At 35.4% G+C, this 19,243-nt stretch overlaps 1 protein-coding gene across 2 annotated transcripts in view; it reads left to right on the plus strand.

Annotated features, from left to right (window-relative positions):
* The window catches only part of DIAPH3 (diaphanous related formin 3), a 522,768-nt gene that overhangs the window by 316,922 nt on the left and 186,603 nt on the right, over positions 1-19,243 (plus strand). For both annotated transcript variants that reach the window (XM_023196219.3, XM_023196220.3), the window contains one exon: positions 12,187-12,316. In XM_023196219.3, the coding sequence (XP_023051987.2) occupies positions 12,187-12,316 (130 nt within the window). The remainder of the gene's footprint in view (positions 1-12,186; positions 12,317-19,243) is intronic.

Genomic DNA, 19,243 nt, shown 5'->3' on the forward strand with positions numbered 1-19,243 from the left:
GTCTTTGGTTCTGTTTATATGCTGGATTACGTTTATTGATTTGCGAATGTTGAACCAGCCTTGCATCCCAGGGATGAAGCCCACTTGATCATGGTGGATAAGCTTTTTGATGTGCTGCTGAATCCAGTTTGCCAGTATTTTATTGAGGATTTTTGCATCGATGTTCATCAGGGATATTGGTCTAAAATTCTCTTTTTTTGTTGTGTCTCTGCCAGGCTTTGGAATCAGGATGATGTTGGCCTCATAAAATGAGTTAGGGAGGATTCCCTCTTTTTCTATTGATTGGAATAGTTTCAGAAGGAATGGTACCAGCTCCTCCTTGTACCTCTGGTAGAATTCAGCTGTGAATCCATCTGGTCCTGGACTTTTTTTGGTTGGTAGGCTATTAATTATTGGCTCAATTTCAGAGCCTGCTATTGGTCTATTTAGGGATTCAACTTCTTCCTGGTTTAGTCTTGGAAGTGTGTAAGTGTCCAGGAAATTATCCATTTCTTCTAGATTTTCTAGTTTTTTTGCATAGAGGTGTTTATAGTATTCTCTGATCATAGTTTGTATTTCTGTGGGGTCGGTGGTTATATCCCCTTTATCATTTCTTATTGCATCTATTTGATTCTTCTCTCTTTTCTTCTTTATTAGTCTTGCTAGCAGTCTGTCAATTTTGTTGATCTTTTCAAAAAACCAACTTCTGGATTCATTGATTTTTTGGAGGGTTATTTGTGTCTCTATCTCCCTCAGTTCTGCTCTGATCTTAGTTATTTCTTGCCTTCTGCTAGCTTTTGAATGTGTTTGCTCTTGCCTCTCTAGTTCTTTTAATTGTGATGTTAGAGTGTCAATTTTAGATCTTTCCTGCTTTCTCTTGTGGGCATTTAGTGCTATAAATTTCCCTCTACAGACTGCTTTAAATGTGTCCCAGAGATTCTGGTATGTTGTATCTTTGTTCTCATTGGTTTCAAAGAACATCTTTATTTCTGCCTTCATTTCGTTATGTACCCAGTAGTCATTCAGGAGCAGGTTGTTCAAGTTTCCATGTAGTTGAGCGGTTTTGATTGTGTTTCTTAGTCCTGAGTTCTAGTTTGATTGCACTGTGTTCTGAGAGACAGTTTGTTATAATTTCTGTTCTTTTACATTTGCTGAGGAGTGCTTTACTTCCAATTATGTGGTCAATTTTGGAATAAGTGTGATGTGGTGCTGAGAAGAATGTATATTCTGTTGATTTGGGGTGGAGAGTTCTATAGATGTCTATTAGGTCCACTTGGTGCAGAGAAGAGTTCAATTCCTGGATATCCTTGTTAACTTTCTGTCCTGTTGATCTGTGCAATGTTGACAGTGGAGTGTTGAAGTCTCCCATTATTATTGTATGGGAGTCTAAGTCTCTTTGTAAGTCCCTAAGGACTTGCTTTATGAATCTGGGTGCTCCTGTATTGGGTGCATATATATTTAGAATAGTTAGCTCTTCCTGTTGAATTGATCCCTGTACCATTATGTAATGGCCTTCTTTGTCTCTTTTGATCTTTGATGGTTTAAAGTCTGTTTTATCAGAGACTGGAATTGCAATCCCTGCTTTTTTTTGTTCTCCATTTGCTTGGTAGATCTTCCTCCATCCCTTTATTTTGAGCCTATGTATGTCTCTGCATGTGCGATGGGTCTCCTGAAGACAGCAGACTGATGGGTCTTGACTCTTTATCCAGTTTGCCAGTCTGTGTCTTCTAATTGGAGCATTTAGTCCATTAACATTTAAGGTTAATATTGTTATGTGTGAACTTGATCCTGCCATTATGATATTAACTGGTTATTTTGCTCGTTAGTTGATGCAGTTTCTTCCTAGCCTCGATGATCTTTACATTTTGGCATGTTTTTGCAATGGCTGGTACCGGTTGTTCCTTTCCATGTTTAGGGCTTCCTTCAGGGTCTCTTGTAAGGCAGGCCTGGTGGTGACAAAATCTCTAAGCATTTGCTTATCTGTAAAGGATTTTATTTCTCCTTCACTGATGAAACTTAGTTTGGCTGGATATGATATTCTGGGTTGAAAATTCTTTTCTTTAAGAATGTTGAATATTGGCCCCCACTGTCTTCTGGCTTGTAGAGTTTCTGCCGAGAGGTCTGCTGTCAGTCTGATGGGCTTCCCTTTGTGAGTAACCCGACCTTTCTCTCTGTCTGCCCTTAAGATTTTTTCCTTCATTTCAACTTTGGTGAATCTGGCAATTATGTGTCTTGGAGTTGCTCTTCTGGAGGAGTATCTTTGTGGCGTTCTCTGTATTTCCTGAATTTGAATGTTGGCCTGCCCTACTAGGTTGAGGAAGTTCTCCTGGATGATATCCTGAAGAGTGTTTTCCAACTTGGTTCCACTTTCTCCCTCACTTTCAGGCACCCCAATCAGACAGAGATTTGGTCTTTTTGCATAATCCCATACTTCTTGCAGGCTTTGTTCATTTCTTTTTCTTCTTTTTTCTTTTGGTTTCTCTTCTCACTTCATTTCATTCATTTGATCCTCAATCGCTGATACTCTTTCTTCCAGTTGATCGAGTCGGTTACTGAAGCTTGTGGATTTGTCACATATTTCTCGTGTTATGTTTTTCATCTCTGTCATTTCGTTTATGACCTTCTCTGCATTAATTATTCTAGCTATCAATTCTTCCACTCTTTTTTCAAGATTTTTAGTTTCTTTGTACTGGGTACGTAATTCCTCCTTTAGCTCTGAGAAGCTTAATGGACTGAAGCCTTCTTCTCTCATCTTGTCAAAGTCATTCTCTGACCAGCTTTGATCCGTTGCTGGTGATGAGCTGCGCTCCTTTGCAGGGGGAGATGCGCTCTTATTTTTTGAATTTCCAGGTTTTCTGCCCTGCTTTTTCCCCATCTTTGTGGTTTTATCTGCCTCTGGTCTTTGATGATGGTGACGTACTGCTGGGGTTTTGGTATAGGTGTCCTTCCTGTTTGATAGTTTTCCTTCTAACAGTCAGGACCCTCAGCTGTAGGTCTGTTGGAGATTGCTTGAGGTCCACTCCAGACCCTATTTGCCTGGGTATCAGCAGCAGAGTTTGCAGAAGATAGAATATTGCTGAACAGCGAGTGTGCCTGTCTGATTCTTACTTTGGAAGCTTCCTCTCAGGGGTGTACTCCTCCCTCTGAGGTGTGGGGTGTCAGACTGCCCCTAGTGGGGGATGTCTCCCAGTTAGGCTCCTCAGGGGTCAGGGATCCAGTTGAGCAAGCAGTCTGTCCGTTCTCAGATCTCAACCTCCGTGTTGGGAGATCCACTGCTCTCTTCAAAGCTGTCAGACAGAGTCGTTTGTGTCTGCAGAGGTTTATGCTGCCTTTTCTGTTGTTGTTGTTTAGCTGTGCCCTGTCCCAAGAGGTGGAGTCTACAGAGACAGGCAGGTTTCCTTGAGGTGCTGTGAGCTGCACCCAGTTCGAGCTTCTCAGGGGCTTTGTTTACCTACTTAGCCTCAGCAATGGCGGGCATCCCTCCCCCAGCCTCGCTGCTGCCTTGTGGTTAGATCCCAGACTGCTGTGCTAGCAATGAGTGAGGCTCCATGGGCGAGGGACCCTCCCGGCCAGGTGTGGGATATAATCTCCTGGTGTGCCTGTTTGCTTAAAGCGCAGTATTGGGGTGGGAGTTACCCGATTTTCCAAGTGTTCTGTGTCTCAGTTCCCCTGGCTAGGAAAAGGGATTCCCTTCCCCCTTGCGCTTCCCAGGTGAGGCAATGCCTCGCCGTGCTTCAGCTCTTGCTGGTCGCGCTGCAGCAGCTCACCAGCACCGATTGTCCGGCACTCCCCAGTGAGATAACCCCAGTACCTCAGTTGGAAATGCAGAAATCACCAGTCTTCTGTGTCGCTCGCGCTGGGAGTTGGAGACTGGAGCTGTTCCCATTCGGCCATCTTGCTCCGCCCCCCTGATAAAGGACTTTTATCTAAAATGTACAAAAACTCTTAAAACTAAGAAAATAAAGCAGTTTAAAGAAATGATCAAAAGATGTGAACAGATACCCATCAAAATGTATAGGTGTTAAGTAAATATTGAAGGGATTAAAATATGCTATTCTGGTATATTGACTCTTTAATTTAAAGATACTTGAAAAACAGCAGGTATAGAAAGATCACTTTGACCTCCTTGCTATTTCTTAAAAGCAGAAGAGAAAATTTTGATGCAAAGTTTGCCTTCCTATATACCAGAAAGACGCAGTATCTTTAATCTTCAACAATAGAAAGTCTCAACAAAGAGAATTTTGTAGAGGCCTTGTTAAAAATAATTTCCCACCTGATGTAGTTGCTTCTTCACAACTCTTCTTTGCTCAACCCAGTATATGGGTAACTGACTGTATTTCTTTCAATCTTCATTCCTTTGATGGTCTTTGTGCTACGGAAAACTTGCATTACACGTTTCTCCTGTTTATATATCTCCCATCAAATTAAATTGTCAGACCAGCAAGGACCCTAAGAGGATGGAGCTGTAATTTTTCTGACCCTATAATAGTCAGCAACATATGTCATTAAGGAATTGCAAACTAAAACAATGAGACGCCACTGCATATGTACTGGCATTGCTAAAATACTAAACGCTGACAGAACCAAGTGCTGGTTAGTGTATAGTACAACCTTCATTCATTGCTAGTGGGAAAGCGAAATGTGGCACATCAACTTTAGATAACTGGCAGTTGCAAAGCTATATGTGGAACAAACTATCCAGTAATCACACTCCTGGGTATTTACGCAAATGAGTTGAAAACAACATCCACACAAAAACCTGCATACAAATGTTTACAGCCATTTTATTCATAATTGCCTGAACTTGGAAGCAAGCAACATGTCCTTCAGTAGGTGAATGGATAAACTGTGGTATATTCATTTGGAATATTATTCAATATTAAAAATAAATGATCTTCTTAAGCCAAGGAAAGACATGGAAGAACATTAAATTCCTATTGCTAAGTGAAGGAAACCAGACTGGAAGGGCTATGTACTGTATTATTCCAACTATGTGATGTTCTGTAAGTGACAAAAGTCTAGAGACAGTAAAACATCAGTAGTTGCCAGGGGTTCTGGGGAGAGGGAATAAGGAAGGAATGAATAGGTGAGACACAGAATTTTTTAGGGTGGTAAAGCTATTCTGTATAACATTGCAGTGATGGATGAATAACACTGAGTTTATCAAAACACATAGAACTGCAGAACACAAAGAGCGACCTTAATGTGGAAACTGCTTAACAATAACATGTCGATATTGGTACATTACTTGTCATGAATGTACCACACAAATGTAAAACGTTTACCACAGGATAATTTGTGTGTTCGCATAGGGAAGGATATATAGGAACTCTGTTTTGTGTTCATTTTTCCTGTAAAGCTAAAATTGCTCTAAAATATAAAGTCTGTTAATTATTAATAAAATTTTAAGGGTTAAAAAAACTTTAATTTGAAATTAATATATTTGGTCCCTTTGTATAAACAATCTAAACATGTTCACTTTCTAAGCACTTTCTCCAATTTTTGTTAATTGTTCCCATGAGAAATTCTTATTATTAGATTAAGAAATCGATGCTCTAAAATAGCAGTTTAGTTACATAGCTTTGGCTGGACAGTACTCGACTCCAGTGAGTTTTCTGAAACTACTCCAAACAAGAATATTTTTTAAATTTTTGACATATGTTACTAAATTATTTGCCTGGAGGTTTTACTGATTTGCACGTGCCCGCAGTGGCTTTCATAGACTGGCACTATGAAAGTGCCGGTCTCACTGCAACCCTGCCATGATTCATTGTTCTTGGTGAGAGTGTTTTTGTTAGGGTAGAGAGTGCTGATATAGTTGGCGAAGCAGTATCTTGTATTTTTTTATGTCTTTGATCATCCAAGTTTAGCGTTTTAAAAATATATTTGTATTCTAATCGTATTTGTTCCCTTGCAGATTGTTTATTCTAGTAGTTTTTCCCATTTGCCTGTTATGAATGTGTGTTTTCTGATCTCTCAGTACTAAAAGAACTGAAAATAGTCCTTTTTTATAAAGAACATTGAGGTGTTTTATATCTTTTGAGGGAAAAAGGGGGCAGTATGAACAGAACAGTGCAATATAATAGACAATGTAGTATGCTAAACTTTTACTAAAAAGCAAAAATGCTTTTTATGTAGAAGTTTCTACACTCACTGTAATTCAAGAGAAATGTGTTAAAAATATAATTCACAGAAAGTGTGTGGGGATATGGTAGCATATTATAGTTACGGAAGTCCACGTTATTTAAAGCACTTTCTTGGTCACTTAATGTTTTAATTCTCATCGTTTTAAAATGAAATTAATATAAATTGTTTTTATATACGAGTGCCATAGGTAATTTAATATTTATATGCCTTAATATCTTAATTTACCTAATATCAGTTGGTTTCTATCTTTAAAATTATTAAGAAAGTTGTATTTTGGTATTAACAGTTATGGTTATGGCAGTGGCATAAGCACCTCGGGCTTGTTATGTTTTGTTGTTTAAGAGCCGGGTCTCACTCTGTCACCTATACCTGGGTACAGTGGAGAGTTTATATAGCTCACTGCAGTCTTGAACTCCTAGGCTCATGCAATTCTCTTGCCTCAACCATCTTGTTTTATTTATTTCAAGATTTTCATTGCCATTTGTCTTGGAATGATATTGTTTTGTTTTGAAAAATTTCATTAGTACAATGATTATTTAAAATATATATATATTAAAACATTTATATGTAAATATATATATGTAAATAAAGCAAGAGGCCATCTCAAATACACACACACACACACACACAAACACATACCAGGCACACACACAAGCACACAGACATACCAGAAAACAATATCCATTCTATAATGGTGGTTGGTTTTATTAGTGAATTTGTACTACCACATTGACTTTTTGAGCTTTCTCTCTGAGCAACTGTGATATATAGTCTTTGTTAGTGTGTCTTCGTACATTCATTTTCACATGGATACCTTTATGCTATTTTATGCATACACAATCCACTTTATTCTGCAGAAGATTTGAAATGGGATATGATGCTATTAAAATATAGTTGTATAAATCCATTGAAGGTTAAACTTTATAGATACCTTTTTCTTCAATCATATGATATTATATTTTGTCAGCAGTTATCCATTAGAAATATATAAAGAGTTACTATTTGATTGATATGATTCAGATGGCATTTTATTTATTTTACAGATAAAACAATAGAATTTTGTGCTCTGAGAACTAGAAATGACCTCAAGGGAACGTGGTGTCTGTTTTTAGATGCTTTCCATGCTAGCATTAGCAGGTTAAAGGGTGCTACTATTTTAAATTGCATTAATGCTCTTTTGTTGTTTTACTACCATTTTTTGAGAATTTGCTTTCTTTTGTTACTAATAAGTTAGACTAAAGACTTCCATAAAGGAACTATATTTTATAGTGGATAACAGCTTTGTATTCACACAGACATGCGTTCCAATCATTGGCTCCATGTGATCCAGTGTAAGCTATATGATCTCTCTAAATTTCCATTTTCCTTTTTAAATAATGGGTATAATACTAGTTGGCGGTTGTATGTTTTAAGCAGTTAACATGTGTTATATTATTTGACTAGTGTCTGTCTTGTAGTAAGTACCAAACAAGAATTGCTACTGTCATCCTCAGCATTAATATTATTCAAAGGTTGTATTCTTCTAAACTGTTAATGGTGCCATGACAAGATTTTTCAGAACTTTGTCATGTTTCTGGTGGTCACTAATGTCCACAGCATCTAAACATCTAAATATTCAATGCTGCTTTGATACATACCTAGATTATAGGAACATAATGATGCGGAATAGAGTTATTAATGTGATAATATTCTTAAGATGTAAGTTTCATTATTTCAAACAGGAAGGGATTCTAGTTTCTTGACTTTTGAATATCATCAAGATGCTTAGTTTTTATTTTAGGGTTTAAATTTAAATTATTTCTATGTAACTAAAATAATGGAATATTCTTTAAATGTCATCCAAATTTGTGCTGAATACCTCAAAAATATCTCCAGGCCTTACACTGTAACTACAAGGGAGTTTTACTCCAGACTGACAGCTAGGCCATGATTTATTACAGGATCCGCTTTTAACATTATTTTGTCTGGAATGAACAGAGTGGTTGGAGAAACTCCATCTATCTTTTGTTTATTTGACATTTATGCCACATTAAATGTACCTTAAAGAAATAATACATAAATAGGAAATTCTATTTAACAGTGATGATTACTCATCAGTAAGATAAATCTCTTGACAATAATACAAAAGAAATCCTGTCAAGCACTGACTGTTAAAGTTTAAATAAAGTATACTTTTAACCTGAACATATTTTTAAAGCAAATATTTTATTTTCTTTCCAAGATTTAGCATTTCAAAGTGTACTTAAGTTGTTACTCATCTTCAACAAAATTAACACTGTCTTCCAAGCTTTACTTGTTCTAACTCAGAAACTGATTATGATATGAATGAATATGATAGGAGTAGAAGTAGAATGTGCCTTTTTAGTTAGTAATGTTCATTAATGAAACGAAAAAATATTGAGCAAATGGATAAGGACCTAATACATTTTATACTTTCATGCTTTTGGAAGACTTTTTAAAAAATGATTAGAGAGAGGGGAAGGAGAGAATAGAGTAGTTGAGGCAGGAAGAGTGTCTTGGCAGCATTGTGAAATTTTTCTAGAGAATGTTAGAACATAAATGAAAAATCTGTGCCCTGGAGTTTAGAGTTGTGTAGTAATTTCTAAATAAGACACCATGCATTATCAACAACATGCTTCTTTTCTGAACCTCTTATTTATTAGGCTTAGTTTCAAATTTATTTACTTGAAAGTTTGAGTGGTGTCTTTCAATTGTTAAATACCCATTTTGAAATGATAGGAGTAATGTGCTACCCTTCACTATTCAGTGAGTGTACTTTTTAATATTAGACTGTTCCCATTATGCTGCTCGCTACTCAGTTGATGTTTTCAACAAGACAACCCATGGTAGTGCCCTCCGCCTAAATTATTGTTTAGCTTTATAATTGTCTCTGAATAACTCAAATCTGTGTTTGACTTGAGTACTTAACATTTATTAAACTAGTAGTTGCTACAAACTACATCGTGTTCCATGATTCTAAATTCTGAATTCTCATTGCTTATAAATAAAGACCAAGATTGATCCAATTGGTTGTTCTTCCATCATTGAGATTTCTTGATATGTTAATCCTAGCAGTTGCTGGCTATTTAGCTATATCACAAATACTATTGGAATACTCTCTCTAGGCTTTACAAATTATGGAAGTAGATGGTGATTGTCTTAACATTCCACACAGACTACAAGGGTGTAGACTGGTAACAATGGATTGCTGAGAGTTCAGAGTAGGAAGGATGTTCCCCAAGTAGTCCTTGCTGTAAATGAGGGTAGGTGAGAAAAAGGATCTTTGCTACTAGGGTGGTTTTCAACAAGACAGAATACAACTTTCATGTTAACTTTTGGTGGCTGTACAAAGAGAAAACTATTTGTAAGAGTTTGCTGCTTTTAATCTGGCCTTACCTATTTAAAATGATAGTATGAATGAAATTATAGGATTATAAGGAAACTTTTAAAAATTGTATTTGACATTCATGAGTCTATATGTAAAAACAGAAGCCTATAGAATGATTCCAAGTGACCCAAACATACAGAAATAACTCTGAAATGAGATTATTAATACATTTCTCCATTCTTCTAGTTTTTAAAAATTAGATTGTACTGTGTCTACTAACTCTTAGTTCCACTATAATATATACTTAACATTTTTAGAGTAAAAGGTGAGTTTAGAGTTTCTATGTTGTTTCATTTTCTTATTTTACCTGTGTGAAAGCTAAGGTCCAGTAACTTGCTCAAGACTATTAATTAGTCAAGGGCATGCTTTAACATTGCCAAATCATCCACATATGTTAGTGACAATTTGTCTAGGTAGTCAATGGAATCATATTTTTGAAGCGTCCTTTTATAAAACACTCAGCTCTATGTTGTGAAATCTGTACTTCTTTTAAACAAGGTACCAAATAATGGACTAAGTGTTCATATTCAGTCTGTTTTTAAAGTACTGGGAACCACTGTATAACTTGCATGTTGTGTGGGTCAGCATAGCATTTAAACCTATTACATGTGTCATGTTGTGAAAGTAAGGCTGTCTAGGTGGATAACTCACTGTTCCCAGGGCTATGATAGTTTTTGAATCAATAAGTAGTCAGTATGTTAATATGTCTGATGGCACAGAAATCTCTCATTCTTCCACTACCGGACATTCACAGTTATTTGGTATTTTTCTGATAGTGATAGAATATTTAGTGAGGTTGGATTTTTAAAAATATTGCTTATGGGAATTTATTTAGAAACCAATTTTAAAGTGGGAAATTCTTGGAAAGGAAGCAAGTAAATAGAGCTGAATTTCTAGCTCTAAATTAAATTCTGGTGGAAAAGACTGATTTTTTTTAACCCTTTATTTGTATCACTGTTCTAAATGATTACTTTATGGTAGGGAATGCTACTAGATTACCTATTAGTCCTGTGTTCATACCACTCCTCCTTGCCAATACTTTCTACCCCAACTCTACACAAAACCCAAGATAACTTCTATCATTTTTCAAGTTTTTGCTTAACTGCCTCTCCCTGTGATTGTACTCCTTAGCCATTTGAGATTAGGATTGGTCCACCCTGGTCATGTCAAGCCCGTATCCTCTTTTCATTCATTCTACATACCTGTTTATGTTAATTTGATCAACTGGTCACCAGTTGGTGCCCAGTTTATTCCTCTGAGGTCTAACCATGTATCTTCAATAAGTATCTTTCAGGGATAAAAAAATGGTTCTTGGAGAGCAAAAATGTCTTACTTGTTTAACTAGTTTTTCGGTGTAAAACACAGAAATGCATACAGTATACAAACAAATGCATCACCTTTGTGGTTTTAAAATTTTATAAGTGCAATTAGGAAAAAACTGCCTAAAAACTCCTTAGGGGGCAATCATGAAAACAAAATAATGAAAACATGTTCTATACGTAGATAGATAAATTTATGTTCTTTCAAGACGTATCCACCTGGATACTGCCGAAAAGCTTCAAATTTTCCTTTGTCCAAAGCAAACAATTTTCTTCTTTGGCCACCTCACACAAATCTGTTTCTCATCTTTTCTGACCTGTGTTAGTTTACAGCATCACCTGGGTTTCCACACCCATATGGTCTCATTGTCCCCATTTCCCAGGCACAACCTCCGTTCAGACTGCCCTCTTTCCCTGTCTGATTATTGCCATGGGTTTTTTAATTACTATTCATGCTTCTCTTAGTACTCTTGCCCTAATCTTTTTAGCCACACTCACTGGAGGGAGCTTTCTAAAATGTATATCTGATCATCTCTCATCTAGATGGAAAACTGGCATTACTTCAAAATCAAAATCCTATTTCCATTGCATGGCATTACCTTTCCTTTTATTTTCTGGTCTTTTCAGATTTATATCTTTGCCATGTCCCTACTTGCCTTCCCTAATACAGATACACTTCAGTTCTGGAGGCACTCAGCCACCTCAGATGTGTCATATCCTTCCTCATCTATAGTCCTTATAAATGCTGCTGCATGAACCTATGTTATTGCACTTTTGTATTTTTTCCTTCTCTTCCCTAAGCCCATACAACTTCCTGTCTTCGAAGTTTCAGTTCTGATGCCATATCCTCCTAGATGAACTTTGTGATTATTTTTACTATACTATTTGTCACACCAAGGAAAATATGTATATTTTTTAACTAAACAGCTTCTTGAGGAAAGTCTGTGATTTATTTGTTGTTAGATCTCCAACCACTACAGTGTCTAGTAGGCATTCTATGAATATGTGCAAATGATAAATGGATGAATGCCCAGGGATGTTTAAATATTCCTATTAAATAGACTTATAGGTTACTCTGTTTTCCTAGACATTTTGCCACATTTTTTTTTCTATAAAACATTGCATACTAGATTAAACTTACTCCTTTTTTGCAACAAATAATGATTTTCACCAAGCAACAGCAAGTCAAAAGTAGTTTGTCAAGTATTTAAATAGTTGTTTTTCAAAAACGAAATCAACTAATTTTACAACTTTGGGTCCTTATCTACAAAATACAGTATTAACATTATTTAAGTAGACAGAATATCAACATACTTATGACTCTGTGTTTTTTCTCCCTCCTATTCTATTTAGCTAAAGGACACAAAGTCAGCAGATCAGAAAACAACGCTACTTCATTTCCTGGTGGAAGTATGTGAAGAGAAGTACCCTGATATACTGAATTTTGTGGGTGATTTGGAACCTTTAGACAAAGCTAGTAAAGGTTTGTGCCTTTTTAAGAAACATTTCATGGCTCTGGTCTTCAGCGCTAAAAGACTGAAAATTATACCTTTTATTTGTATATACTTTCCACTTTATCACAGTGTTTTCATACCCAGTATCTCATTTTAAAAATAGAGAGTTGTAGAATATTGTGAGTTGTCATGAATGGAGGTATGAGTTTAATTTGTTTAGTTAGATGATGAGACCTTATATTATAAATTACTTTGTTTTGCAGTTTAAACGTTATGGATACCTGCTAGCCCTACCTTCTACTGCTAAATCTCCACTTTGGCCAGGGTGATGCTCTCTTGATTCAATGTCATTCATAGGCACTGATAACCTATTATGTTCCTGAGACCAGAACCAGCAATCATGTCCCCACTTTCCTGAGTACTGAGTCTATCTCTGCCCCACTTGTTGGTGCTCTCTTTTTTTGTTATAGAAGACACCATACCTGCCAGAGTTTCATTTTACCCTTTCCTAATGCCCAAATTTCAAACCTGATTCTAGTCTCAATTGTGGGCTTAGATCAGGCCTTAAAGGGTCATACAACAGATAGACCTATTATTAATACTTGGTTATAATATGATTTAAATATAATTTTTTGACTACCTTAATAACCTTAATAATTCAATTTTCTTTCTTTCTTTTTTTTTTTTTTTTGGGAGACAGAGTCTCGCTTTGTCACCCAGGCTGGAGTGCCATGGCCTGATCTCGGCTCACTGCAAGCTCCGCCTCCCAGGTTCACGTCATTTTTCTTCCTCAGCCTTTCAAGTTGCTGGGACTACAGGCACCCACCACCATACCCAGCTAATTTATTGTATTTTTGTAGAGACGGGGTTTCACCATGTTAGCCAGGATGGTCTTGATCTCCTGACCTCATGATCCGCCTGCCTCAGCCTCCCAAAGTGCTGGGATGACAGGCGTGAGCCACTGCACCTGGCCTCAATTTTCATTTATATTTCACATTGATTCTGTCAACTGTACTTGGTGTCAAACAACCAATTTATGAATACATTTTGGAAAACAACTCACCTGGAATGCTGGAATATCTGTATTCTTTTTTTGTTGACTACTAGTCATTAGTAATATGAAATTGTCTTTATAATCTCTTTATTTTCTTTTTAATATTGGAATTCAACTTAAAGAAGGATATTTTATTGTTTACCATATTAAAATGAATATTTCTTCTTTAAAAAAATCAATTTTATCTTTTCCTGCTCCCTTTAAATTATTCTTCTTCTATAAAATGAGGCTTATAGAACTTTGTTGACAAAGAAACATGTGATTGGATGAAATGTTCTTTGAAAGTTTTTCTGAGATGTATGTTTCTTTGAAGTAAATATTTCATATGGCCTGTCTTGATTTGTAATACAAAAAATAAGCTTTTTACTTAAACTTTTAGTAATAAATCCTAGTGTTATAATGAATGATTGAATTACTTACTTTACCCCTCTGCTACCAAAAAATGTCCTTGCTATAAGAAGAATCCATATATATAGTTATAGATGTTTTAATAGGATTCAAGAAGGGAAAATAATTGAAATTATTTTCTTGTGTTAAACCACCTGAGATAGGGCAAAAGGGCATTGATCTGAATGGGTTGGAAACATTCAAAATCACTCAGTGATATTCAAAATAACTCTTACTGATTGGTCCGTTAACTCAGGGAAATCAACTCTTCTAAAGAGAGAATTCTGATATTTTGGAATTTTTGACCAAATGGGATGAAAAAAATTGGAAATGAGTATTCTTGATGGATATTAAGCAGTTTGATAGATAGCAGAGTAGTGGATGAAAACAGTAGAAAGTACCTTGAAATACACAGGGAGTTTTTTTTCCTGGAGAAAAACATGGTTTTAATAGATGTATTTTTTACTGTAGAATTGATTGTTTAGCAGGTTTTGCTGTAAATGAAATTTTTAAAATATTTATGTTGACTCATACTTAAAATTCTTTATTAATATTCTAATTTGTTCTTTAGAAATATTTCCCTTTGATAAGGACTTGCAGAACTGTAACTTGGTTTGATTCTTCTGGGTATTTTTCTGTTTGTTGCTTTGGTATTTCAGCAGGGCGTGCTGGGGTTTGGGGGCTTTTCAGTTTCCATCTGTTAAGAGTGGAGTCTAGTGTCTGTGGATGGGTCCGCAGATACCGTTAATATGTTTCATAGGGAGCAGCAAACTTCATCTTTAACACAGAAAAGCCATCACTGAAGCACTTTTTATAGTACAGGTGATTGTTGAGCATAACTTTTTAATTATATTACTTTATTAATGAATGAGACTTGAGGAGAAAATGTGACGTTTTGAATTAACTAAGTCTGTGTTTGCTTTGGAGTGTTTTCATGCTCTTATACATGTATTATGTATCATCATTTAAAAGTTTCCAGATTTGAAACTCCTTAGTGAGCTATCACATGAATTAAAAAGTACCTTTGTTTTTGAGACATAACAAATCCTGATCATTAAGTACTCCTAGATCATCAGGGAGAACTTTCATTGCAACTAATGAGCTTACCTGTATGATAGTTTTCAAAAATCTACTTCATTAGGACTGCTTCTTCTCTAAGATATAATGGCTCACAGTTTTTCTGTTGCATTTCAGTGGAAGTATTTTGAGTCATTATTGTATTTCTGTATACCATTGTAATATTTCTCTTTTTTTGTACTTCTAAGGTTCAATACATTTTTCCTTTTCTAAGCAGTTAAAATTAATCTACAAAAGTTTTATTGATTACTTCCCAGTAATCTATTTCATTATTAAATTTTATTAAAGAGTAGAAAATACTACAGAACTTACTCTTTCTTTTTTGGTTGGTGAGTATATTAAAATAAATCCATAGTTTTTTTACTATATATTTTTACTATATATATAAGGTAAGTTTACAGCATCACTTTGATCTGACCTTCTTAGAGTTATCATAATTTTACCATGTATTTCCATCCTTTCCTAGTCAACTCTTAATTCTAGAAATGCCATGCTAGTTCAGTCTGTAACTCATTCATCCAGTCATTAATTTAACAAGCCTTTATTGGGTCAGAAACTGTGTCAGAAACTGTGCTGTTGTCTTACTCTTGGTTCAGGTGTAATGTCTGTGTCTTAGTGAAACCCAATCTGTCTCACTCCCATCTATCTCTTTCCCAGCTGGCTCTTCTCTCTTATGGTCAATTTCCTCTACTTTCTCCTCTTCTTCTGTGCAGTGTCTATGGATTGCTTTTTTGAAAGTGCTTCTCACTAACCTAATGGTGAACCCTTCTCTTTTTTTTTCTCCCTAGATCTTCTCTTTAGGTGATGCTTTCAATTCCCATAATACCACCATTATGTTAATGACTTACAAATTTATATCCCAGACTTTCCTTCTAAGATCCACACTTGTATAGACAACAGCTTTTGCCATTTCCATTGTACCTCAAAAAGGTATCAGGATCATATTATGCCACAAAATGGGACTCTTGATTCCTACACCCTTAACGTCTCCTTCCAAATTTTATTTACTTGAGAAAATCCTGCCTGCCCCACCCCCCTTCTTTGGATATCTTTTCTCTCATTTATCATATCTCTATATAGCCTTCAGCATCTCAATACAGAGCTGCATGGTGGGTTTTGCCTAAGTTAAATCCATGGGAAGCTGCAGCTGTGACCAAGAATGTTGTCTAGTTTTCTCCTTCATCAAGAAACTTAAAAGTAATGTCACCTTCCCTTTGGTGCTTTTTGTTGGGAAACTCACCTAAATTTGTGTGTTCTACTCTTTCTTTAAGGATAAATTCATAGGTTTTCCAGGAATTCTTATACTACTATTTACGAACTGCTGCTCTAGACCAGGGTTTATTCCTGGGACAGCTGGGAATAGAATTAAGCTTCTAGAAAAGATCAATATTCAGTGTATTATCAGAGTAGATTCAATGATAACTCATTTTTAATTTTTGCCATATTTCTCTGTTTCCATATTTTAGCATTAAGAGCACTCATTGATGTACTTGATTTTTAAATCCTTTCCATTTAATACTACACTACCCTTTCTGCTTTTAAGACTCTGTTTGTATGTTCTTAGCTAACAATTCCCTGATTTGACCCTAATATTTGTCTGCTTAAATATGTCTCCTGGTTTCCAGTTCCTCATGAGTTTCCATCATTTTATGATAAATGTCTTACTAAATACCAAATGTTTATCTTTTATTCACCTACTGTGAGCACTTAGAACACTTAATTTTCAGTTGACAACCACCTGGAAAATTTGTAGTATTTGAAAATTCCAAATTCATCTGCTATAACAGGAAGATATGTTAATCTCTTTGTTGCTATAGCCTTCTAAAAATGCCAGTTAAAATTTGTCAGTGAGTTTGATACATATTTTGAATAATCAGTATTAGTTATTAGTTTAATTGCATTTTATATCCCCTGAAGCAGAGTCAACACAGCTAACATTGTATTGGTTGGAATCATTGTGTCATGGAAGTTGTAGATTGGAGCTTCATAATTTGTGTATGATCTGTTAATTCATTTGGTCTTTCAAATCAGGTGTAGAATATTAGAATGTTATGAAAAGACACTTTTTTTTTTTTTTACCCGTATCTGCCTATATGATGTAGTTAATAGGATACATTGTTGGTGGTGGAAATATTTATAATAAAATAATTTAGTTATAGAAGGCAACCATGTGGGATATTGCTTTTATTGAATGGTCAAGGGAACAAAAATGTTTTCTAACTGTTACAGGCTATACTGTGTCCCTCATGAATTCCTATGTTAAAGCCCTAAACCTCAGTATGTCAGAACTTGATTATGTTTGGAGATAGGGCCTTTAAAGAGAGGAGAGTTCAAATGAGATCATTACGATATCCCTAATCCAATCTGACTTGTATCCTTATAAGAAGAGGAAATTTAGAGTCACAGCCATTCAGGGATGTACATGTACATAGGATAGACCATGTGAAGACACAGTGAGGAGGTGGCCGTCTGCAGGCCATGGGGAGGGTTCTGGAGCAAATCATTTCCTTATGGCCCTCAGAGGGCCAACTCTGCTGACACCTTGATCTTGGACTTCTGGCCTCCAGAATTGAGGAAATGAATTTCTGTTGTTTAAGCCACTCAGCCTGGGGTATTTTGTGAAGGCAGCCCTATCAAACTAATGTACTAAGTTAAGACATTTTTCTCATTTGCTTAGAGGTCTTTGGCTATAGAATAGAGTAGCCTATACTGAATGACTTTTCACTTTATCAAATCAGTTGAAGTAGCAGTTGTAGACCTGCTGTGTTGGATGTGCACTAGTAATCAATTTAGAAATATCAAAAGTTCTTCTACAAACTATGAATTATCACATGATTTGAAATAATTGCAAGTATGCTTCAATTCCTCTTTTGAGTAGACATGAAACATAAATTAGTACATATATAAGGATATGTTAAGGCATTTTAAATAAATATATTCATGAAAATTCTCATTTAATTTCAGGATTAGATCTATGGCATTTCCTAGATTTTGTTTTAGAATACACTTAATCATGCTGTACTATACTAAGTTTTTGTGTTTTTCTTTTACTCACTATATCCATATATATATTTTTATATATATATCCATAAATATATATTTATTTTCCATTTCTCCCTGTTTTGCTACTATAATAGTTGTAATTTTCATGTAAGCAGGTAACTGATAAAAATTAGTACACTTTGCGTTATTTCTTGAGACCTTTCCAAAAGTAAGGCATAGGTGGATAATGTTACTTTTTTTTTTTTTTTCATTTTCCTATGGGAATAATGAAAGTATTTAGTATATCCAAGTTGTGTACTGCTGGTTCTACAGATAGATTGTGGAGTAAAAGCTATCTTCGTAAAGCCAGCTTATGATTCCTAATGGTTTTATGTCTCAGGGAACTAATTTGACTATCTGCAGTCATCTAATAAATATACTTAGGAATTTGCTTAGGAATTTTAAAGCATACATTAGTATACTTTATGTATATATTTATATATATTTAGTAAGTATACTTAGGAATTCTAAAATAATTTTAATGTTAATATAAGCCAAATATAATAAGAGTTAAATTTATTTTTAAAATATAATTTATATATGTTTGCATATACTTACCAAAATGTTAGAATATGTAAAATTTTATGTTCAACAAATTAATACTTTTTTCACAAAAAGGTATGATGAGATATAACTGGGCCATTCCCAAGGTAATCATAGGATTTGTGAAAAATATTTAGAGTATATTGCAAGTGTGGTATACTGGTAAGAGACCACATATTTAAATCCTGCCAGTTTATTTCCAGTGATTATCTGTATAGAGTTGGCATCAAAAGTTTAAGTTGTAGACTTGGATATAAGATGATAAGAGTGATCATTTTGTAGTGCAAATATAAACTGTTTTGGAAAGCAGCAGAGTGGAATTGAAAGAGCATGTCCCAAAATCACTAGAAGGATTAAGGATTCTGTAGATTGACATTGAAGAACACTGGGCATGGAGGAGCTACTTGCAGCGAAAGATTGCTTTTTGAGATACTGAGCTAGGAACATTTCCTGAATCTGCTGTGTCTTCGGCTGATAGATGATGATGAAGAAGAAAACCACATCAGGAAGACCTCTATATCTTTTTGGAGGTTAACAGGCTGAAAGTGGCATAAATACATCATTAATCTTTTCGAGAAACTAACAGTTTACAGTGTTTGCAGATTTGGGGCCAGCTACGGATTTGAAGTAGCTACTTGAGCAGTTCTGTCAGTGTCACCTATGAACCACAGCAAACATCAAGTAACAGGACAGAACCACCAGTGACGACCAAGGTTTTAGAACTCTCTTACACTCGTGGTTGTAAAGCAATATTTACTGCACCTTAGTTTTGCAATGTGAAGTAGGAAATTACAAAGTAGGTGAAAGAAAATTTCAGAATAGTGTTTTCTGAGGGACAGTTTAACATAACAAA

This window comes from Piliocolobus tephrosceles, chromosome X (genome assembly GCF_002776525.5).
Source record: "Piliocolobus tephrosceles isolate RC106 chromosome X, ASM277652v3, whole genome shotgun sequence".
Classification (NCBI taxonomy): domain Eukaryota; kingdom Metazoa; phylum Chordata; class Mammalia; order Primates; family Cercopithecidae; genus Piliocolobus; species Piliocolobus tephrosceles.